The sequence below is a fragment of the Amaranthus tricolor genome, chromosome 1 (genome assembly GCF_026212465.1).
Source record: "Amaranthus tricolor cultivar Red isolate AtriRed21 chromosome 1, ASM2621246v1, whole genome shotgun sequence".
NCBI lineage: Eukaryota > Viridiplantae > Streptophyta > Magnoliopsida > Caryophyllales > Amaranthaceae > Amaranthus > Amaranthus tricolor.
This window is the reverse complement of record NC_080047.1, coordinates 6,720,458-6,745,307: the sequence shown is the minus strand read 5'-3', so window position 1 is coordinate 6,745,307 and position 24,850 is coordinate 6,720,458. Positions and strand designations below refer to the sequence as shown.

The 24,850-nt window shown below is 33.4% G+C and overlaps 2 protein-coding genes across 3 annotated transcripts; one reads left to right on the top strand and one right to left on the bottom strand.

Moving 5' to 3' along the window:
* Nucleotides 1-69: 69 nt before the first annotated feature.
* On the bottom strand, nucleotides 70-5,285 carry LOC130812891 (sister chromatid cohesion 1 protein 3-like). Of its 2 annotated transcripts, XM_057678540.1 has the most exons (14): nucleotides 5,077-5,285; nucleotides 4,228-4,492; nucleotides 4,079-4,125; nucleotides 3,838-3,887; nucleotides 3,304-3,362; nucleotides 2,899-3,197; nucleotides 2,669-2,789; nucleotides 2,439-2,581; nucleotides 1,872-2,362; nucleotides 1,051-1,090; nucleotides 907-952; nucleotides 674-809; nucleotides 458-590; nucleotides 70-250 (listed from the first exon to the last, which is right to left on the bottom strand). In XM_057678540.1, the coding sequence occupies exons 1-13, from the start codon at nucleotides 5,198-5,200 to the stop codon at nucleotides 507-509; spliced, it is 1,905 nt and encodes a 634-aa protein (XP_057534523.1). In that variant the 5' UTR covers nucleotides 5,201-5,285; the 3' UTR covers nucleotides 70-250; nucleotides 458-506. The 2 variants fall into 2 exon arrangements, with proteins under 2 accessions (XP_057534523.1, XP_057534516.1); XM_057678533.1 differs by having other exon boundaries at nucleotides 70-590.
* A 5,085-nt stretch (nucleotides 5,286-10,370) lies between these two features.
* On the top strand, nucleotides 10,371-24,276 carry LOC130812873 (presequence protease 1, chloroplastic/mitochondrial). The gene is made up of 19 exons (XM_057678507.1): nucleotides 10,371-10,871; nucleotides 11,469-11,652; nucleotides 13,002-13,176; nucleotides 13,257-13,389; nucleotides 14,630-14,700; nucleotides 15,424-15,507; nucleotides 19,307-19,397; nucleotides 19,526-20,046; nucleotides 20,168-20,332; nucleotides 20,423-20,641; nucleotides 20,720-20,847; nucleotides 20,996-21,185; nucleotides 21,391-21,474; nucleotides 21,570-21,667; nucleotides 21,853-22,114; nucleotides 22,225-22,387; nucleotides 22,472-22,652; nucleotides 23,282-23,353; nucleotides 23,822-24,276. Exons 1-19 carry the CDS (start codon nucleotides 10,577-10,579, stop codon nucleotides 23,961-23,963), a joined length of 3,258 nt encoding a protein of 1,085 aa, XP_057534490.1. The 5' UTR covers nucleotides 10,371-10,576; the 3' UTR covers nucleotides 23,964-24,276.
* The last annotated feature ends 574 nt before the right edge of the window (nucleotides 24,277-24,850 follow it).

Genomic DNA, 24,850 nt, shown 5'->3' with positions numbered 1-24,850 from the left:
TTATTAAAAGTAACTTACAACTTTCCTACAACTTACTTTCTTTGTCACATAAATTTGCTATATTTTCTACAAAAGCTCTAACGTCCCTTATACTACAAAGGAAAACTCTAAAACATACAGGAAAAGGGTCAACGGAAAAAAGCTATGTTACAACAATTTAGCATCATGTTTCGTGTCATGGATCAACAATTATGTACACAAAAAAGAAACAAGAGTTTATACTTCACTTGAGCTGCTATACATTTCTATCCTGCAAGTTTCAAAATCCACACCCCATTAGTAGTCTCGCCAAATGTAGGTGCGCGACGTGACAAACATATTGCAGAATGGATGAGAACGGAACATGTGATTGAAGGAATGACTCAAGTTTCAGTCATAAGCTGTAAAACTGAAATGGCTATTGGCTATGCTAATTTATTCTGTAACGTCTAAAAACCGTACTCTTGACTCCAAATACCTGTGTATATAAAAGTTATCGGATTAAGATCGCTTCATTTGAAGCAACCTTAAACTTTGGCTTTCAACTTCAAAATGATATCACCATAGGGCTCATCTTGTTTAACATCAACCAGTCCTGCAGTTTTTAAAGCCTGCATTGATAAAAACCCATTAGAAAGAGCAAAACATCAGTTGTTTTGGAGCAGACCTTGAAAATATTATTGCATAGACTTACCAAAGTTTCATAGAACATCCGTGCACATAACTTTCTTCGTCTTCCTTCCAATATGGTGTTCAAACTTAGCTCTTCCAAAGAACTGTTTGGGTACTTAGATAAAGGAGAATGATTTTCAAGGTACTGAGCCACTGCCCTGAAACGAGAAAACAAAGATTAGATCTTCCACTCATGAGCTTAAGATGCTGTTTGAGAAGAGATTGTTTAAGAGACGTGGTGTCAGGACTGGCTACCTTGTCCTCGCAGACGCTATATCTCCTGTATGAACACCTCGAGAATCTGGTACTTTAAGCTGATGTTATTCACAAGTCTTGCATTGTATATCAAATATAGAACTTAAAAAGTTTACTAAAAATAGAAGTACATGCAGAACTTACCAAGGGGGCTTTCATTATCTTGTTCCAGAAAAGAGAGCTCCTGCAACGAAAAATTAGCAGGCATCTTATAGGCATTTACATACTGTGTACTAACTTCAAATGACATATAGAGACACCATTAAGCCTTGTCAACGGCTGAACTTCTAAAAGAGTGAGCAAGTTCCACAATGCAAGTATTGAAGTGAAGATCATTAAAGAAATTGAATATTAAATTCCGATGCTGCCATATGGATAAAGACATAGTGGTTGAATCTCAAGGATGGGAATTTTAAAAGGTGTATTATAAGCAGTACAAACTAGCACATAAAACTTCCTTCATGACTTCCTGGAGGCAGGAACATTAGTTAAGAACAGACCTAATCTGAAAAAAATAAAAAACCAACATCGTTAACCTGTATGGAGAGAGGCTCTCTATGGAGGCTTACTTGGGAAGAAATTGTTAAAATAAGAGATGTCTTTTGAGTTTCAGATATCAGGGCTGCCTAGGTCAATGGAAAGTGAGTTGCAAAAATGCCACAAGACAAATGACAATTCAAGGACAATAATCAGGGCTGGCCGGCCATCTTTTAGAAAAAGTGGCGACTGACTGAACAATTTGTTGAAAGCCTGAAAGGTCATTACAAGGACTAAGCAGTAAGGGAGTTGGCTCCTACGCATAATGAAATAGTGCAATTGGCCAGTCCAATGTTTTGTATGAGGAAGGTACAATGGATCCACTTCACCCCAGGGTAAAGGCGTGCCCACAATTTTCCTTATACTTTATTTTAATTTTAATTTTAAACACCCTATCAGTGCAGAAAAAAATAATTCAAGAAACTTACATCAGACCCCCTAGAATCTCTTAGTTCTGGAATGCCTGACAAAGCAATGCCTGAATCATCATTCCTCCCCTCAGAATTAAAGTTGGGTGTTTCTATATCAAAGCACGTAGAGCTGGTAAAATGACCCAGATCTGACTGAGGATCGGTAGTCCCAAACCGAGGCTCTGAAACTGAACTTGGTATCCTCATAGATGAAGGATACTCTGCAAATCCCTGAGTATATAACGGTGTGGGAGAAGAAAATATTTCTACATTGGTTTGTCCTGGATCTTGATCTGCAGATCGAAGACGCTCGATTTCCACACCTTCATCAGGAACATGAACACTGGCATGAACAGGAGATTGGGGATGCTGATTTTCCCTATCAACATTAGGAACATGTGGTATAGATTCTGGAGCACAATCCTGTTGAGTTGGTACTGCCACAGCCAAATTGGGGTTTGAGACAATGAGGTCCTTGTTATACAGAGTTCGGAGGCTTTCACACATTCCTGCAGTAGAAATATTGTTCTTGAGCTAGAGGAAAATCATCAAATGTTAATTAACTTAAAATGAGAAACCGCTTACCAAATATTAGTGGCTCTGAGAAAATATCTTCATTCTTCCTCTTCTTCTCCTCTCTAAATCTCCATAGTCCCAAAGCAGAGCAAGGTAGCCTCTTTCTCCTTAGCACTAAATCAGAACAATCATTGAGCATACTTTTCAAAACCCTGTAACAAGAAAAATACTCAAATGAATCCATCTGCAAATAACAGCGAGGAAAATAAGGTTAGCCTAATGGAGCAAAACAATCATACTCATTGGTCAAAACTAAAGTCTCATCAAAGCACGGTTCTCTTTTTCTCTTTTGAGGTTGACGCTTAGGCTTCTCGGGAGATGAAGATGGTCGCAGCAACAATTGAGTTGGAGAAACATTAACTGCGAATCCAAAAGAGCGTTCAGTTCTGAAATATTCATGTACCTTTTAGTCTCCAAGCATTCTATTAAAACATATGAACACATTTACTCAGAGTATCAGAAACTACACGATTTTCTGAAGTAGGAGATGAAGGCCCCTCATACAGCGGTCGTTGCTGAGAATGTAATCCAGTTGATGCGTGTAGTGACTGTGGTGTATCAATTTCCATCTCAAGTGTGTCTTTTGGAAGAGATATGTTTGATTTAGGATCAACAGTTTCTTGATGTGGCCGTAGAATTGGGGTAGACAAAAGGATATCTTCGTCATGGTTATCACGCATGATCTCATACGGTGGAAAGCCTTCATCTTGGTTAAGACCAGCATTCTGAATATCAGGACTAAGAGGAATGGAAACTACAGGCACGTTACTGCAGGCAAATGGAATAAGTAAAAGTTAGATTAATTTTCTTATGAGCGAAGACATACAAACTCCTATATACCATTATGTAGAATTGATATTAGTAAGCAACATACTCCATCTGCATTGGATCACTCTCCCTTTGATCAGAGTGAGACGAGTCTGGAATCATATCCTACGAAGAAAAATAGATTTTGTTTAGTTCGTTTCTTGAAGAGGAAAAATATTCAGTAAAACCAGGAAACAAACAGCAACTGCAGACTTTTGACAGGTTAATGAGTGTGATATGCTTACTAGACATAACAGATAACTAACAAGCAGGGGGCATTTTTGTGGTGTGAATTGTGAGTAACAACAAAACAAAAATGCCAAAGAATTAATCCCAACATATAAGGTCAGGTATATGAACCAAAATAATTCAACATGAAAGCTTATCAATAACAAAGATTATACTAATCTACAACTATGAAAGCTTAAAATAAAATAAAAAATTATCTACATGTATTTTACTTCTTCAATTACTCAAATCTATTGGCATGTGTTCTTGGAAGTACCAATTTCATTGAAATGTGACTAAGATAAAGAAATCATTGCTATAAACTTAGGGTTCCTCGGAACAGCAAGATGGAAAAAAGAAAAAAATACATTACATCATCAAATGTAATCCGGACATAAAGCTCAGTCTCAGCAGGATTTTGATCTGCACAACAGTCAAAAAGCTGAATCAGTTCATATCACAACAGATCAATAATGAAACAACATTAGAGCCTTATTCCCAATAGATAGGACTCTGCAAACAGTTCAACTTATGATGTGCATTTTTTCCACTCATTCTAAGGAAATCATATTTGAAGATAAAAGCACTAGCAACAAAGAATGTGCAACACATACCTTGCAGTGTTATTTCCTCTAAGTTCTTAAGGTGACTATCCTGTGATCTGAGAACACAAAACCATACACCAGTTAGTTTGTTTCACAGATAAAATCTGATACATCAGATGTCAGAATTTATTCTGAAACCAAAATATCAGCAAGCTCACCCATCAATACGAAATAAATCATTGTCTATTTCTAAAGCGTCAAGTGCATAAGTCTCCGGCAAAGTGATTGTATTAAACTGAGCCTGGTTGTCATTTTCAGGTAAATTGATATTGATGGTACGGAAGGCATTCCGCAAGCTCATGTTAAGAGCAGTGCAATCTTGATAAAAATACTCGACTTTCTTTGAATAAATACGAACAACACCCAACAGAAGATGTCCATACATTCTGAGAGCAATAGGGACTTCTGGATAGATAATCCTCTCTACAAAGACAGTAATAATTGGGTGAGCTCTCCTGTTTGTCTTATAACAAAGGGTGTATATATGCAAACTTAAAAATTAAACAATTAACACTGTTAATCAAGATTACTCCATTCACACAAAGATATGAACTATGGATATGAACCCGTCAAAATTACAATAAATAACTATTTAAAACAAATTTAAGTTATTCCATCAGCCCTTCTAAAATATCGTCGTTAAACAAATAGACAGAATTAATAAAATAAAGATGAATTCTTGGAATAAAAATGAACCCAAATAACACCGCTTGACTCGGTAATTAGCCGTTGAAGAACAATCCCTTTCAATCACCATTACTTGGAGGGAAAACAAAATAATGAAAAAAATTATGAAAAAATAATGAAGTCATTGGAGTTTCAACGATTTCATCAATTCTTTAGTACAACTACTTGGGAATCTCTAAAAACCCAGTTTTTAAATAAAAATAAAATTTCACACAAATGTTTGACAAATCACTGACGATTAAAATCACAAAAAATACTTGTATAAACTAAAACAAATTCCAAAACTTCAGATAAAGATCATAACAACAAAGGAAATATACCGACGGTAGAAGGAATATCAGTAGAAGTATAATGAGATTTTTTGAGTTTATGTTGAAGATGAGCAGCGCACCAGACGGTGCCAAGAGGCCCTTTCCGCGCCAAAAAAGTATGGGAGTAGAACATTTTGTTGTTCTACTTCTTTATTTTTACCGGAAAGGAGTTTCACGGTGGCCGGAAAACTTAAAGCGGTTTTAGGGTTACCGAGAGTGAGAAATTGCAAGCGTTAGAAACGGAGGATGACGGTTTCTTTTTTTTATTTACGGAGGCGAAAACTTGCACTGGAATTTTCGTTTCGCGCGCTTTTTTTTTTTTTTTTTTAAATGTGTGCGTTTGTAAGTAACAATTTTGTTATTGCATAGGATGTTAGTTCTTTTCTTGGGTAATGCTCATAATATATATGAATAAAAATTAATAATACTACTATTTGTGAATATAATTTTTTTATTGGAAGAAAATGATATTGTGATAATATATATTCTTTACATGGTTAATAACATTAATATTTTGATTTATTTCTATGTAATAGGGGACAATAAATCGTATATTTTTATGGTAAATGTTAATTTGTATATAACAAATGTCGTAGATGTATACCATCAAAAAATAAACCAGTTGATTTTTGTGAGCAATTGATAACACACTTAAACATGAGCAATTGACAACACACTTAAACATAGAGAGAAGTAAATAGTTGGGAAAATTTAAGTCCGGCAAAAAAATACTTCTATAAATTTATGAAATAAAGTATAATAGGAAATCAAAATATAGACTGACATTAATCTTATAACTAAGTTTTTATCCTATGCTGCCTGCTACCTGGATGCATATCCAAGTGCCAACATTCAATATATATTTTATAATTATAATCGTGAATTTCTTAACCTTCTGGATATGAAATAAGAGACACTTAAGCACTATTCAAAATATAGGCACGACACAATTTATGCTAAAAATTATTATATTGTGAACTACTATTATTTAATTTAAAATATAAATACATGTTTGAAAGTATAATTTTAATATTTTAACTTAAAATTATGTTACTTTGAAATATAATAGAGAAAATCATACAAAAAGGCAATCATTACTTTCGTTTTGTATCAAAATATAAGGAAACGAATGAAATAATAATATAGTTGTGTCTATCTACATAATCTCAAGTTTAATATGTTTTTTTTTAGGGAAATTATCAATGGTGCCCTTGTACTATTGAAAAATTACAATGGTACCGAACTGCATTTCAGTGGTACCCCCCAATTATATGGTAATTACAACCGTGACCTTAATGATGAATTTTCCGTTAAATGTCCGTTAAATTTGGAATTTAACCTAACCATGGTTAGTTTCTTCATCTTCTTCCCTTTTCTCTTTCATGGCTGCTCTTCTTCCATGGTTAGTATGTGCTCCTTTGGCATACCGTTCCATCATCAGGAAACTCGAAATTTGGTTGAAAAGGTGTGAAGATACTGCCATTAGTGTGACTAATCCCTACTGATAAGCTATGCAGAAGAGTTCTATCATCATCAACATTTGCTCTTGTGCCCATTAATGGTTTTGGTGAACAGTGAAAGAAAGATTGAGAATTTTGGGGGAAAATTCGCAAATTTTTAGTTTTTGACAATGTTTGAGTGAATATCAACTCAGAATATCCAATAATTTAATCTGAGACAAATTAATTAAGAAAAATTATAAAATTAGAGACAAATAAATTCTGAAGATTTTCAATTTTGCTTTCTAAATCTTGCGTATATTGTTCAGTTATAAGAAAATTTCTTCATCCTAATTTGAGAACCCCAATCTTGCTGTACTAAGTAACTCTATTAATCTGAATTTGAATAATTATTTGGTGAATCTGGTTGATCCATGTCCTTTTAGGGTTGATTTCATTCCCATTTCGAATTTCTTCCACTTTTTAACTCAAAATTACAATAATTTTAGAAAAATTAGATTAAAAGGAGTAGGAAAATTGCAATTAGAATCGAACCAAGGAGAAAAAACTCATTTGTGAAGGGATAATCGAAGTCTGTTAATATGTCGACTTCTGACATTGCCAGCATTATGGAAAATTCAAAGGAGGTAGACCGCCTGAGGAAAGAACAGGAAGATGTTGTGACGGAAATTAATAAACTTCATAAGAAACTTCAAACTAGTCAGTTCCTTAATCATCCGGCATAAGGAGACGAGAGCAGCCATGGAAGAAGAGCAGCCATGAAAGAGAAAAGGGAAGAAGATGAAGAAACTAACCATGGTTAGGTTAAATTTCAAATTTAACGGACATTTAACGGAAAATTCATCATTAAGGTCACGGTTGTAATTACCATATAATTGGGGGTACCACTGAAATGTAGTTCGGTACCATTATAATTTTTCAATAGTACAAGGGCACCATTGATAATTTCCCTTTTTTTTTATTTGTCTATGTGTTGTGTTATATCAACAATAGCATAAAACGCACGCATATTGTAAAACTGTGAGTAACAACTAATATATTTTTTATCCCTACAATTTTTTATATTTAGATAGATTATACTTCTATTACAAAGTGTTCTTACTTGTAAGTTGTGTAATATTATATTTACCACCAATATAATTACAGTGTAAAACATAAACAATAAATAAAAGAAGTGTTGATTGTTAATTATGTAGGTTTTTACAAAACCCAATCAAATCTCATGTTCCTACTATGACACAATTATCACCATTACCCACCATAAACAACACTATTCTCAATTTTATTATCACACTCAACATTGACCTATGGACAAACCTCATCAAATAAGTTGAAAATATAATAATATCCAACTAAAGATCTTCATTTTCCATCAACTTTCAAAATTTATGGAGAAAACAAATGATTATCATTATGGTATTCATGGAGATCATTGCTCTAGTATATTATGGAGGAACAAATTTATAACTAATACTTCCTCCATTCTAATTTACTTGCAACATTTGCCTTTTCATACAGTCTAATATACTAATTTAATCTTTAATATCTCTAATTATATATAATAAAAAATTATAAAAATTTGATATTAATAATCTTTGCAATGAGATGGATCAAACAAGATCTCACTTTATTTTAACTTATAAATTAAAAACTAATCACAAATTAAGAGTGATGAATGAATATTGTCATCGCCAATGTTGCAACTAATATGAAATGGAGGAAGACAAAACACGCTGACATCATCACTATTTAATATTACTTACATGTCACAAACTCAGCAAAAAATCTTTTTCAAAACTCAATGATGATATCATTGTTATTATGATTAATATTTATATCTTTGACTTTATTACTTTCTAAGTATGACTATAATATTATCCTTATTGATTGATTTTATACTTTTTAGGTCACATCATTTAATGTATTAGAAAACCATATATTTTATTTCATTTTTTCAATTATTTATAAAATCTTATCAATTTTATTTATTAAACGAGTATTATTTAAGTGTATTGGATATTTTAAGACACTTTTAATAGGATTTTATTTATACTTCACTGTTGGTTACTTAAATACAATGATTAATTCTAATAAGAATTAGATTATGACTATCTTTATGTAAGACACTTATAGCTTTATGACAAACAAATTAATTTTTTTGTTTAAACTATTATAAAATAATTTTACATATATATTTATATTAAATTTGATTTTGAAGTGTGTTATTAATAATAGTCATACTTTATATAAATTAATGAAATATTTGTTGTTAGCATAAATTTGTTATGTTATTTTTTATTAAAAATACTCATAAGTTTGTCTTGTATATTTTATGTACGAATAATTTGCATTTTTATTCAAAATAAACAAATAGAAGTATATTAAATATATAATTATATTTTTTGTCTTTTGTTGAGATTTATTTGTAATAAACTAAATTTTTATAGTCATCTACACACACAATGCAAAGTATTATATAAATTAAACAATGTATGTAATGTATACAACTATTCAAAGTGAAATGAGATATACTTGTAATGTAAAATTTATTCTTAAAATTTTAATTCTTAAGTGACACAAATATATCGGAAAATTTAATAAAGTCGTGCATCGCACAGACACTATCTAGTGTATACGAAAGGTAACAACTTTTGTTAATTCACGTTGGTCAATTAAAGGAGGGTATTTAGGTTTTTAAATATATTTTAAAATTGTTTTTTTAAGTGACATGCCTCAACAATATGAAAAAACACTCCTATAGGTCAGATTATTCATAGTTTTATCAAAATGTGTTATTTTATTATTGGGAAATCATGAAAATATTGAATTATTTTGATCAATTTTTCCTAATATTATTGATCATCTATTTGAATATAATATTATAACAAACTCATATTTCATAATATTTTTGATGCGTGAATTCCACACGTAGTCAAATATAGTATATATATATATATATATTGCACCAAAGCAAAGATAGTAGAATGTTAATGACCGTTCTTCTCATATTAACCAATAAGCATAGACCAAATCATCAAATATATTAGTACAGAATAAAAAACTGCTTTATAATTACTTTTAAATTGTAGAATGTGTTTATAGAAAAGACAAATATTATGGAATGATGACCTGAATGATATTACAAGCAAATGTACCTTAGATACACAAAGCTCATGGTTTTTCATTTGTCTTAAGCACATAACAATACGAAGATACATACATAACTTCATATGCATTATTAAGATTCAAGTAATATAATGAAAATGAATAACTCTATAGTTTTGACGTGTATTGGTTGCAATATACTATCATCATAATACCAATAAACATCGTTATTTGGTATAGTTTTATCTGATCAAAACTTATATACATGACCTTATAATACCATGTTATAATTAGTTATAAACTAATCAATTTATCACCTAAAATAATTAAATTTATTTTATCTCTTTAATATATATTATATATATTTAATTGTTCCACTAGAAATGTGATATTATTATGACATTTTTAATATGTATACTAATAATGTTATGCTCCAATAAGTTTGATCCTTTGAAAATTACCATTTCTTTATTTATGCCATCAATTGTCACCTTGCATGGGTTTTAACTAATAGCGTTATTATGTCGTTAAATTTTTTTAAGTGAATTTTTTTCAAAATACAAATCTATATTCTTTTGTTTTAGCATTTTACATCATTTAGATAAATAGTTATTAAATTTTAATTTAAAATAATACAAAATAAATAAGACAGATAAACAGTCGTGAAAGACAAGAAAGTCCAAAATATCTTCAAACATTGTTTTGAAAAAACGTGGTCTCCCATATATCCACAAAAAGGCATCATAAATTCACAATCCAAAGCCCTAAAACCATACTTTAATGGAAGAACACTACTATTAAACTACACTTGGTAGCTTTTCTTACAACCACTATCTTACTAGTAAAACCTTAAGCACCTCAAAAAACCAAAAGTGGGTAACCCAATTACAGGAACCATAAATTCTGGGTTTGTGGTTCAACCCTCAACCCGCCAGAGCTTGGAAATGGAGCGGGCAATGTTTCGGACCTTCTCATCTTCTACCTCTAGAATATCTTCTCGGTTTACCCGAGCTGGTCGTAATCGCCGATTCTCCATTTTCAATCGCCAGAATGTTGCTACCATAAACCCTAATTTTCTAAAATCAGTTAATTTTCTACACCATTATTCTATTTTACGACCTATTTCAACCTTATCTTCTATTCTATCTCCTCCTCCTTCTTCGTATTTTAATGGCCGCCGCTCTTTGTCCTCTTTCTCCCCTCAAGCTATTGCTACTTCACATGACTCCACCTCCTCAGGTTTGGAAATACTTGATTATCACCATATAATAATAATAATAATAATAATAATAATAATAATAATAATAATAATAATAATAATAATAATAATAATAATAATAATAATAATAATAATTATTATTATTATTATTATTATTATAAATAAGTTTGATTATAAATTAATTCCATTAAAAAGTTGTTGTGGTTATAGAAAAAGGGTTGTTCAGTAAAATAGTTTATTGGTCATTTTTAGATTATTTTAGCACAACTAGATGTTTGTTTGGTGATTTAGCCTGCTGAAATAATTTGTTGATGTAATCAGCTATTTTTGAATAAGTTACTCATTAGCACTATGTTCAAAATAAGCTTAAACTTGGTTAAATCCGCTATTCCATCTATCACCTATCACCCGCTTGCTAAACATCCCTAAATGTTTGACTACTAGCTTGAATATGACCTTGCATTAGTTTAGAATTTTACAAAGGTTACATTACTTTTGCAAAGTTTAGTTTCTTGAGAGTATGCCTAATAGTTTTACAAAAAACTGTAAATAAAGCAGGTTTTACACATTATTATGCATTCTTGTTCAGCGCCTTATTTAAATGTTGGGTGTTGTAGAAGCTGGGAAACATGACGATGGTGTTGCAGAGAAGCTTGGATTTGAGAAAGTTTCAGAGCAATTTATTGAGGAGTGTAAATCTAAAGCTGTTCTTTATAAGCATAAGAAAACTGGAGCTGAAGTTATGTCTGTTTCTAATGATGATGAGAATAAGGTGTTTGGTATTGTTTTTCGCACCCCACCGTAAGCTCTATTTTACTCTTCATTCTTTGAGTTTTATTTTTATGTGAGTGGAGATTGGCAGGGAATGCCTTGTATTCATCTTATCTTATTCTGAAATTTTGGACTGTTTCACCTAGAAGTGTTAGGTCTTTTGTCTAAACTGAATTAAATTTTTAATTATCACTTTTTGGATTTTTTTAGCATTAGTTGAGCTTATTAGAACTTATTTTGAAAGTGAGAAACTGTGAGTGATGGGCGAAACTTCAAAGACAAATTCTTTTTAGTGTTATTGGCTGATGAACTCTATTGTGTCGGAGTAGAAGGGCTAGGAATGTAGATGTGTAACTTTTAAGTTTAGACTTTTCATGTTTTATTTTGGTTGAATGGTGTTAATTGATGCTTATAATAATAGGCATTTGATTATTTTATTGATATATGGGGTCCTCTATGTGACATTTTGAACATTTGGACTTCAGTGACAAAATTTGCTTGTATATAATTTAATAACTAGAGTTAAAGAATCACTCAAATTTTTGTGTTGTTATATTTTTCAAATATCGGCGTGATTGGTTATTTGTCTTTGGTTCCAACAAGTGGAGGTTTGAGCATTGTGAAAAAACATATTTTCAGTCATAGTCATGGTAAAGATTGTAAACGGATATTGAGGTCAATGCAGGTGGTTTCTTGGTTTAGGTTTATGTTTCAGTTATAGTAAGCTCAAAAAGCTTGTACTGTACAGTCACTATATGAGCTGTGGGCTATATTTTGCACCATGGGTTTGAGTCCTAGTTTATATCTATCTTGATATAATTGAGATTATATCCAATTTCAACTCGGATCGAGTGTGGAAATCGGGAAACTGAAATTTATAAAGTAAAAGTTATAATTGCATGATTTTAGGAGTCACATTAAGTCAAGTCAAAAGAATATGAAGTCTTATCTCCTTTTAATAATTTTAAGTATTAGTATTAGACCCTAGTTTAAAGAGTTCAACATCGTATGAGTAAGGGAACTTGGCTTCAATCTCGTAGAATTATAGTGTACTAACATTTGAGAGAGAAATAAGAAGCTAGATTTCATACGCAGTAAGCTAAAGTTTGAAAAATGTTCCCTTGGCAGTCGTAAGGTGTTTGAATTGTTCATTTTTTTTTGCATCGTTGTGATTTTTATTATCTTATGATTTGGTGTGCTTCAGCTTACACATGATCTTTGCTGTTCAATTGTTCCTTGATATATGATTTTCAATTTGAAAGGAAGTAGATTTTTTTTGTTTGAGCACTTCCATAAATTCAGTTTCCTCACTTTTGATCTAAGTGCTTATTGTTTTAAGTTGTTACTTGCCTCTCAAATTCTCAAAATATTCATGGCAGAGATAACTCAACCGGGATTCCACACATATTAGAACATAGTGTGTTGTGTGGCTCAAGAAAGTACCCTCTGAAAGAACCATTTGTTGAGCTTTTGAAGGGAAGTTTGCATACATTCTTGAATGCATTCACATATCCTGATAGGACTTGCTATCCTGTTGCATCTACAAATACCAAGGTATGTGCTTCTTTGTTTGGAATTAATTTCTTCATTCATAGGCATTTGTGTTTCACATAATTGGGTAATGCGTTAAACAGGATTTCTACAATTTGGTCGATGTTTACTTGGATGCTGTATTCTTTCCCAAATGTGTGGAGGACCAATGGACTTTTCAGCAAGAAGGCTGGCATTATGAACTTGAAGATCCATCAGAACCAATTTCTTACAAAGGTTATTGGTTGTTAATTTATTCATTAGCGTTTTTGGCCAATTACTTTCTAAATATTTTTTGTTGATCTGGTCAATAATGCCATAGTTCCCACTTTTGTTACATCACATTGACATTCAAATTGGCATGTACAATTTGACCTTTATCTTTACAACAACAATGACCGAGCCTTAATCCCAAAAAGATTGTGGTCGGCTATATAAACCAATATATCAGTTCCAATGGTTGTCCATATAGTTTTTTCTTCTCCAATTATTCCAATTTTCTATCATCTCAATTTGTAAAATTAGATCATTCATATCCTTTTCTACTCTTGTTGTTCAAGTCATCTTCAGTGTTCCTCGCGCTCTTTTTATGTCTTTTGAGCTCCAACTTTTTTTCTTCCTTGCCGGTTTGCTAATACCCCGTCTTGTACATCAATCGTCTTATATCTTCGTTTCGAATTCTATCCCTCAAGGTATGCCCACTCATCCATGGATCATTCTCCTTTTCGCTACTCTAATCTTTCTATTATGATCCTTTTTAAAGGCCCACATTCTAATCCATATAGTAATTTTGGTCTACTGGCCGTTCGATAAAACTTGTCCTTTAACTTTAAGGGCACACCTTGATCACATAATATTCCAATAGCTACTCTCTATTTTTGCCATGCATACTTATTTTATGGGTCACATCTTGTTGGGTGTCCCCACAACTCTGAAATATGGACCAAAGTTATTTGAATCAACCACTTACAACAATTTCTTTCTCCTTTAGCTTTATAATGCCTCTCGTTATCTCATTTGTGCTTCCATTTAATCTGTCTGGTTCCGAATTATCTTTAAAATCAGAAATATATTAACAAGTTAATATACATTGTAACAAGTTAAACCCAAAGAATAAACAATGGGATCAATTGTGTGAACCATGAGTTTATCTCTCGTGATGTCCTCAAAAATCCTAAAGTCCAAACAATGGGGTCCAGTCCACTGTGTGAACCATGACTTTATCTCCCCTAATCATCCTCAAAAAACTTCTTCCTTTTGTTTATGTTTGATTCTACTTCAATATACTTCGGCAAGTCCACAATGGTGTTTGTTTTTATATATTTGCATAAAAGTATGGAGGAATCGTGATTTTTGAGTCATGCAAAAATGAAGTGATGTAACTTATAAACAGCGGCAATAATTGTTTGTAAGCATGCAAAATAGTGATTTGTGACTTCTAACTCACTTTGTTGAGTAATTTGAATGCGGATTTCAGGTGTTGTCTTCAATGAAATGAAGGGTGTCTATTCACAGCCAGATAATGTTTTAGGACGCACTGCTCAACAGGCATGCTCTTCTTCTAGTTTACTTCCCCCAATGACATTTTTCCATTCTTTATTACTAAAGAACTATCTGTCTTCCCTACTCTTAAGGAATCTTTCGAGTATCATTCATGAATTTCATTTTAATTATTCGTTGGAAATGCTTTATTTGTTGGATAATTGTCCAACTCCTAACTAGTATGTTAATTCTAGCTCAACCAATGAGTATATGTAGATATTTACAAAAGCTAAGTCAAAATTTGTTAATCCTTATATTTATTGTGTTAAAATTAATTATCATATATAAGTTCCTCATAAAAGGCCGTGGAGCATTTCAAACTGTCTAAGAACTCAACACAACCTATTCTTTATGAATTTTTTTAATCAAGTTAGCGTCTTTAGTTTGGTGAAAATTTGAAGCCGACCCCTCATAGTTAGAATTTAATGTTGTTGGCTTCATAAGCTATATGGGTTAAACATCTTGAATACTCGCTCACTTATTTAGTGTTAAGAGTATGTGTGTCGTATTGTCATGGTGGGTTCACCTTTTCAATCTCTAGACTTTGATTTCATCTTTTTCCCAATGTTATCCTTTTGGGATTTGTAAATTTGAAGTAGTTTTTGGGAATATTTATTTTTGTTGAAATTTTTTTTCATGAGAATGACTTCATATTAGCAAGGCTTAAGCATTGTTTGATCGTTTTTCAAAGGTATATTTCTAAATACTGTTTATTTGTATTGATTTTAGGCACTCTTTCCCGACAACACCTATGGTGTAGATAGCGGTGGAGACCCAAAAGTCATTCCAAAGCTCACCTTTGAGGAATTCAAGGTATCTCATGTGTGACATTTGATGGTGATTTATATGTTCACTTAAATTTTTGATGGTTATGGGTTTTTGTGAATTTTATGTCTTAAGCTAACACTATGCTTTTGGTATCTTTTTGATTCACTTCATTTTTTGATTGTTTTCTGTTTTGTGAATGTTATGTCTCAATTTTTAAGCTTAAGAATATGCATTGTTATCTTCTTTTGGTCTATATCACTATATGACCATTCATATATATATATATATATATATATATAGATGCTGAAGTGGATATATATGATGTATTATGCAACATTCCATGTGGGTGTGGAGATGTAGGTCGTAGGCTTGTAGCCTTATAGGATGTATAAGAACTCCCAATTCGTGAAGCCAATTGCTGGTTGTTATGCCCATTACTTGTTTTATGTATTGAAACATTGTATATATGCATTAATTTTTCAAATAAAAATACAGGGATTGTTAATATTCTACAGTGATTGAATTTAAAGGAGTTGTACAAGAGTTCATTATGTTCTCCCTTTACATAAATAACATCGTTTTAGTCGAATGTCGATGTAGTTTAGCTCTTTGATTTACTTTGTTAGTTTTGGGTTTCAATTGGAGAAAGTACATCGATATTGCGTGGTATAAAGTATCTACGAAAGGGAAATAGAATTATTAGCAACAGAAATTTGAGGAGCTTTGTGTTGAATATTGGTGGAGGTTTTTGAATTTCTGGTTATCTGAGATCAGTGACTTTAGGGCATACATGAAGAATTCTTAATGGTACTTTCTTGCAAGTCTTTTCTTAATTAGGTGTTTAAATACGCCTCCGTGGCATCTCAATTTTTCTTTTACTGGTTACAATTGAAAGGCAAAGGTTCCTCTTAGTTTAGACCTATTGTGCCCGAATGCTATCTTTGACTAGATTAATAGTAATGATATGGTTGTGAATGAAGACTCTGTTGGTTATCCCTCCCTCATGGCCGGCCTATTTTTCCTTGGGAGGAAATTTTTTGAGTTGTTTCAGGAGTTTTGGCCTCGCTCCTTTTCTACCACAGTTCTTGCTAATGCATTTTGTGAGGTTTTGGTGATACCAAAGTGAAATTCTTGTGGCATATAACTTAGACGATATTAGTGTGGTATGTGGTTAAAGGAATTCCTTGTGTTTTGCTGAAGTTTTTTGTTTATGAAGTTGTCTTTAGATAGAGTATCTTGTTTGGCTTCATTGTGGGAAATATTTAGGGAGATTCTTAGCTAAGCTTATCAGAGATCTAAAGGAATAGTGTTCTGATTTCTTTGTAATATAGACTTTTGCTTTGAAGACATTTCATCTTTTGTAGTACACTCTAGACTTGCTTTTCTAAAATACAATTAGTATTAGGAAAAAGGAAAAGGAATCATGTAGAGGATCTTAGCTCAGTTTAAGTTTTCATAGTTTATCTGTAGCTGTTATATAACTTCTTTGATTTGGTATTCAATATCTTTAATGTTGTAATCAACCCCGCCTAGTTGGAAGTCACTTAAGATTGGGGTAGTAAGTGTTGTTGCAGTCAACTTGACACATAATCTTTGACAAATCTGGCACCTGATCGTTTACCTCGGTATGGATTTTTAAACCATTTGCTCTCTACTATTCTGTAGTCAGTAGAAAGTGTTGTATGATCAAATGCACATCACAATTCACAATCAAGTCCCACTGATATAAATCAAGTTGGAGGATAAAGAGTTGTATTAAATTAAGGCCTGGTTCTATCATGTCCTTTGGTTTCTGTTTGAGCTCAATGAAAGGTCAAGCATGGGGAAGTGTTGTCAAATTTAGTTATATTAGTGAGGGAATGGGAAGAAATCAAGGAAGCACTACAATAGAGTTTTTTTCTCTATAAAAATTGTAATCCTTTTGATGTTCCTGAGATTTCAAGCATAAAGACTGATAGAACTGAAGCCATACCCAGCCAAAGGCCTCTGCTCATATCTAGCCCTTGTAGGCCATATATAAAACTAATTTGTCTCTGCTATTTGGTACTAGCATTTTGCATCCTTGAGAAAAAGGAGCTAAGCAGATCAGAGAAGTGATCAAGCTTCTCTTAGAACGCCCAAAATATGTCTATTGCCATTACAGTGTTGACAATACAATTGCATTAACATGTTGATGATTCGTGTGATTTCTCTCTAGAGACCCACTACTGATATATATATATTTCATCTTAAAGCTGCTTATTTAGGTCATAGTTATTTCCTTCACTACAAAGAGTCTCATGGGGTGTTAAGGGGGTGGGTTGTGAAAAATTACTCTTTACCAATCTATGTAAGACGTTGAAGACTTGTGTTGGAGAATCTGTAGGAAGTTTGAATTTATTTTATCTGAAGAAGGGTTTGCTGGAACAGGACACCTCTTCTTTCTGTGGGCTGTCGGTTTATAAGGTTCTCTTCTTTTAGAATCAACAGGTAATCAGATATGTATCTTTCACCCTTGAGGAGTGTGGCTGGACCTGGGCTACCTATTCTGCTCCTTTTTTTTTTTTCTAAGTGTTGATTAGCTGCATATCTTTAATCACCACGGTGTACTTATCCTCTAAAGGAGCAGCTTTAAAAGTTCATTTTCTTACCAAGGGTTTGTGAGTAGTTTGACTCTTATACTTCCTAGAGCAGCTTTGCTACCGAGGCCATTGTTTCCAAGCGTTTACTTTTAGCAAAATACAGGCCCACCTATTTATGACATTTTTCCTTTTTATGAGATTTTTAATTGAAGATTTTAGTTTTTATGTGAGCTCCTTTGGTAAAGGCTTTAGTATGTTAACTCTAATTCTTAACTTGTTGCTAGTAATAAATGATCATAGTGTAAAAACAAGGCCGCATCACATCGCTCTACCGAGTTGTAAAGGTTTAAAAAGACAAACCAATATTTCCCATGTTGTAAAGGTGTAAAAAAAACCACATTCTGGGCTGTTTCAAGGCATATCTTATGGTTTCGATTACATTTAAACGATAACCACATGACTCCCATTATTGCATCCCGCGATTGTGACTGTTACCACAATGTTACACTATGGCTGGTATTCATAGGGCGAAAAGGCTTTTGGTCACAATTGCAATAATGTAATGGTCATAGTGATGTGGTCACGGGTGATGCAGTTGTCATTCGACAAATATCTGCCAAAATCATGAGATATTCCTTTAAGTGGCTTGAACCAGCCTAAAATGCAGATTTTTATAGCTTTACGATGCACTATAAATTCAGCAGATTTGAAAACCTTTAGGTCTCGTCCAATGTGATTCAATGCAGCCTTCTTTTTGGCACTATGATGGTATTGGAGACCTCTGTTTTATGCTTTATGCTGTTTGTGTAGAAAGTAGAAACAGTAGCACTAGCCAGTTTGTTGAAACTTTAAAGTAGAAATCGGATGGATAGAGACCTCTGTTTCATGTTGTCAGTGTAAAAAGGAGAAACTGTAGCACTAGGCAGCTTTTTTAAAGCAAAAACTGGACAAGTACTAAGATCCAATTTGGGAACATTATTCAGATGGATTGTGATTGCCTCTCAGCACTATTGAAGATATAAAGTAATCTATTGCTAAAAATAGAGAAAGCTCTAGCTGAGCTCCTCAGTTAAAATGACTTTCATATCCTCATCATTTGTAAATATGAAGCAACTATGTTTGAGTAATGTTTTCTTCCGTGATAGTTGAATACTTTGTAGAATGTAGACTTCTGTAAGATCCTCCTAAAGCTGGCCACTATTTATTGCCTTCTGTAAGAAAATAGCAACTTTGAAAACCATGTTTTTACATTTAGGATTTGCTAATGGGATGTATATGAACAGGATTTTCACCGAAAATATTACCACCCTAGCAATGCAAGAATCTGGTTTTATGGAGACGATGATCCAAATGAGCGTCTTCGCCTCTTAAGTGGTATGTGTTGTTTGTCTTGGCACCCAAAGAACTTAATAATTTAGGATTCAATTGTGGCTTTATTTTGGGTGGATCCCTTGCTCCACCAGTTTTACTTCATCTGAAAGTTTCCATTTTAATTATTGCAGAGTATCTAGACAATTTTGAAGCGAGCTCTTCTCCAAATGAGTCAAAGATTCAACCACAAAAATTATTCTCAGAACCTGTTAGGGTTGTGGAGAAATATCCCGCTGGTGATGACGGTGATTTAAAGAAAAAACACATGGTTTGTCTGAATTGGTTGCTGTCCGACAAGCCATTGGATTTGGAGACTGAGCTTACAATTGCATTTTTGGATCACCTTTTGTTGGGAACCCCTGCCTCTCCTTTAAGGAAAATTTTGCTGGAGAGTGGCTTGGGAGAAGCCATAATTGGTGGTGGTATTGACGATGACCTTTTGCAGCCTCAGTTCAGTATTGGATTGAAAGGTGTTCTAGAGGATGACATTCAAAATGTCGAAGAACTTGTGGTAACAACTCTTGAAAAATTGATGGAAGAAGGTTTTGATTTAGATGCTATAGAGGCATCCATGAATACTATAGAGTTCTCTCTAAGGGAAAACAATACTGGCTCGTTCCCACGTGGCCTGTCCTTAATGCTTCGAGCGATGGTAGGAAGTGTAACTTGAATTATTGTTTTTGAACTATAATCAATTAACCACGCCTAACCCTCAAGAAAACATTGTGTTTAAAATTATGATTCACGATTGTTGCTTTAATTTGGTGGTGCAGGGAAAATGGATTTATGATATGGATCCCTTTCAGCCTTTGAGGTGGGAAAAACCACTAATGAAGCTTAAGGAAAGAATAGCAAAGGAAGGATCTAAAGCGGTGTTCTCTCCTTTAATGGAAAAGTATATCCTAAACAACCCTCATCGTGTAACAGTTGAAATGCAGGTGAGTATTCCAAGTCCTTCTAGACATATATAATAGCATAGAAATCGATCGCTATTGAATTCCATATAATGTTAACATTGTTGTTGTCAGCCTGATCCGGAGAAGGCTGCTCGTGATGAGGCTGCTGAACAAGAATCTTTGGAGAAGCTCAAGGCAAGCATGACAAAGGAAGATTTGGCAGAGTTGGTTCGTGCGACCCATGAATTGCGCTCAAAGCAGGAAACTCCAGATCCACCTGAAGCTTTGCGGAGTGTTCCAAGTCTCTCTTTGCATGACATCCCGAAAAAGCCAATTTACATACCCACTGAGGTTTAAACCTGATTTTCTTTTTGACATGAAGGGGGCTGGGACATGTGAAAGGCATTACTAAGATAATGTTCCTTGCAGATTGGGGATATCAATGGTGTGACTGTTCTGCGGCATGACTTATTCACAAATGATGTAATTTATTTAGAAGTTGTATTTGACATGAGTTTCTTGAAACAAGAGCTACTTTCATTAGTACCTCTATTTTGGTAAGATCTACTTCTATGGTGGTGTTGTCTGCTGTCACTTATTGAAATCTATGTTTATTAATCAGTTGTTTCTTTTTGAGGCATTTATTTTGCACAAGCTTGGTGTTTCTAAATGTGCCTGAGCTTAATTCTTTCCATAACTATGCAGCCAATCATTGTTAGAGATGGGTACTAAAGATATGGATTTTGTGCAACTAAATCAATTAATTGGAAGGAAAACCGGAGGAATATCTGTTTACCCTTTTACATCATCTGTAAGGGATAGTAAGGATCCGTGTGCTCGGCTGATTGTCCGAGGCAAAGCGATGGCTGAACGTTCTGAAGACCTTTTCAATCTGGTAGGCTAGACTTTCTAGAACTCAAGTCACCCAGCAATTCAGCAATTCAGCAATTTATGGAAGGACCAGTAACTGGTCCATTCCGCTTGTTTTTTATTTTTTTATATTTTTTTTATCCTTGGTGTTTTGATAGATGAAGCTTTTCGTAACTAAACTGTTGCTTTTTGTTCCAAGACCATATTAATTTGGTTATTTTGATCTTTAGATGAATTGTGTCCTTCAAGAAGTTCAATTCACTGATCAACAACGCTTTAAGCAATTTGTTTCTCAGAGTAAAGCAAGAATGGAGGTATAGTTTATAGTTCATCTTTAAAAAATGTTCTTAATACTGCGGTTAAGGCAGTTGAGTTGTTTCATACTTACTGTATAAAACTATGTCTCCAGAACCGATTGAGGGGCAGTGGTCATGGAATTGCTGCTGCAAGGATGGATGCTAAGTTGAATGCTGCTGGCTGGATGTCTGAGCAAATGGGTGGTATCAGGTAAAGCATGTTTTCTTTTACCTCTTTGTAGTATGTAATTTCATTTCTTTTGTGATGTTTTCTTTCTTCCTGTTCAAAGTAAAATGCTGCTTAGCAAATGGGTGGTATCAGGTGCAACCATTATGTAATTTTTCTTGCTTTAATATTTAATGATAAATTAAATTTCTTTTGTGGTTTGTCTCTAGTTACCTTGAGTTCCTGAGAGCTCTTGAGGAGAAAGTTGACCAGGATTGGGAAGGAATATCTTCTTCTCTGGAGGAAATTCGAAAATCCTTGCTTTCAAGAAAACATTGCCTGGTTAATTTGACTGCTGACGGGAAAAATATTTTGAACTCAGAAAAGCATGTTAGTAAATTTCTTGACCAACTTCCCAACTTTTCTTCTGAATCAAAGACATGGAATACTCAACTCTCTTCTCAAAATGAAGCAATTGTCATACCAACTCAAGTAATATGCATTTCTTTTTCCTTGTGTTTGCACTGCTTATTTTTATGATTTCATGTTTGCTCATCTTGTACTTAGTCTGGCTCATGATAGATTCCCTTTGTATTCCTTAGGTTAACTATGTTGGAAAAGCAGCTAATGTATTCGAGGGTGGGTATAAGCTTAATGGAAGTGCTTACGTCATTTCAAAGTATATTAGTAATACATGGTTGTGGGATCGTGTACGTGTAAGTGGTGGTGCTTATGGTGGCTTTTGCGACTTTGATACTCATTCAGGTAATTATATTTGTTGCAAGCATGCACCCATATAAGTTATTAAATATTTCCACTTGTCACGTCTCATGTTGTCTTTCTTTGTAGGGGTTTTTACCTTTTTATCCTATCGAGATCCAAATTTGTTGAAGACACTTGATGTTTATAATGGAACGGGGGATTTCCTTCGTGGGCTGGAAATGGATAATGATGCTCTCACCAAAGCAATCATTGGTACCATTGGTGATGTTGACTCATATCAACTGCCTGACGCTAAAGGTTATAGTAGGTAATGGCCAGTTCTTATTTTGGGTTTTCTGTATTTCAAAATGGTTTCGTATGTATCCAGATGAGTGCATACTCTTTCTGCTTGAAGATTATTATTGCAAAGTGAACATACTTTTGGATGTAGGCTAATCTTATTAGATAGTCTATCCAGAGTTGGATATTCCACTCGGAAGTTCCCTGTCCCATTATAGTACTTTTGAGCATGATGTCTGGCAACTGACGACTCTTGTTTATATAGTACAGAATAACAGAACACAGATATCATTCCTTAAGACAGACAATGTCGCATTTGACATTATTGTGGAAGGCTGTGAATTGTGATAGTTGATAGTTCAAGGACTTCAAGCTTCTGATAGTGCTTGATATCCCTTACGACATCTGATTAATTGTTTTCTATATCTTTGGTGTTCCTGGTTTCTTAAAAAGACGTATATAGATGTTTTGGCATCTATGCTAATGTAGAATAGCTTAATATGTCCCGTCACTGCTAAATTGAGGTCAAATGTTATTTTTTGGTTTGGTAAACTGCAATTGAGCAAGATAATTTGTCTTTTGATTTGGCCTTCACTTGTGAGATGTTTCATCTAATTGAATACCCAAGTATAACGATCAATTGTGATACTTTTCCAGTTTGTTACGGTACTTGTTGGGAGTCACAGACGAAGAACGAGCAATAAGACGTGAAGAGATATTATCAACAAGGTAATCTTTGGTTGTTATTTCATATCTGATTATTGAGTTGCTTCTAACCCAAATATAAGTGGAAGTTTTACCATTTTAGATTCATATCCAGAGGTGTCTGATCGCTTAGGAATTAGGATGTTCTTGCAGCACATTGATATTGTTAAAAAACCAGTAGAAAGACTCATGATATTCTTCATAGAGTAATCAATCATTCTGCTATAGTAAAGATTGAAGATTGTTTTCTCTGAGCTATTCAACTTTTCAACTCATTTTCATTCAAGGGTTTATTTATTTATTTATTTATTATTTTTTTTTTTCAAAAAATTGTCTTTTGATGGTGCAAGATTTTTTGCCAGTGTTCTTTTTCTTGTTGATTAACCGATCCCGGGAATCCACCCAATTTCTCTAAAATTATAAGATGTGAAAGCAATTTAGTGTCTTTGTGGGGTTTGGGGGAATGTTATGAAAGCCTTTATTTTGGTGCAGTGTGAAGGACTTCAAGGAATTTGCTGATGCGGCTGATGTAGTCAAAGATAAAGGAATAGTAGTTGCTGTGGCATCTCCAGAAGACGTCGAAGCTGTAAAGAAAATGGATCCTGACTTCTTGCAAGTGAAGAAAGTGCTGTAGGCTGTCTGCTTTTTTTTTTTTTGAAGAAATAGATCAGAAACACTGGACACGCTCGCAATAAACAGTTCTTGTGCCTGATTTTTGCGTGGTATGAGATCATTTTGACAATGGCCAAGTACAAGTTCCCATCATGGTGTCTCATAGTCGATTATACAAATGAGCATTAGTTTGTACTAAGGCAATATGTAGGCTCGTGAGAACATTCGTTATACTGATTTGTCCGTCTCACTCATTGTACAGTTACCCAGTACACATTGCGTTGCTGTTACACATACAGAACAAAGGATTAATAATCGTAAATTTCTTGACATGATGATTAAGCTCAGCTTTCATTACTTGTTGACTGATATTACTCATGACTCATGAGTATTGTATTTGAAATGCGCGAGTTTACGTGTCTTGTGTTAGAATTTGCCAGAACAGGATTATTATTGCTCTTTGAAAATGAGATGCGATATTAGTATATTACTTTTGTAGATAAATTAAAATTTCATTTTGTAATTATCTATTAAACTGAAATACGTAACATCTAGTAGACCAACGTCATTAAGTGATTATTATTTGAGTATCTATTTTGGTGGGAGTTTTGTGGGTGTTGGGATGTATGCAATATTAGTATATTATTTACTCTTGTAAATAGTTAACATTTCATTTTATAATTATCTCTTATGCGTGAATATTAAAATATTGAGAAAAATATTTTGAGAAGAATATTTGCAAGATCGAAGAAGATTAGTCTCCTTTTAATTTTGAGAAAAATATTTGCAAGATGAAATTTTTTTACCACCCGAAATTTCTTTTAAATTCCCTTGTCATCTGAACCATGAAAAATAGAGAAAAATAAGTAACTAATTTTGAATGGTAAAAAAGAAATCTAATTATTCAGT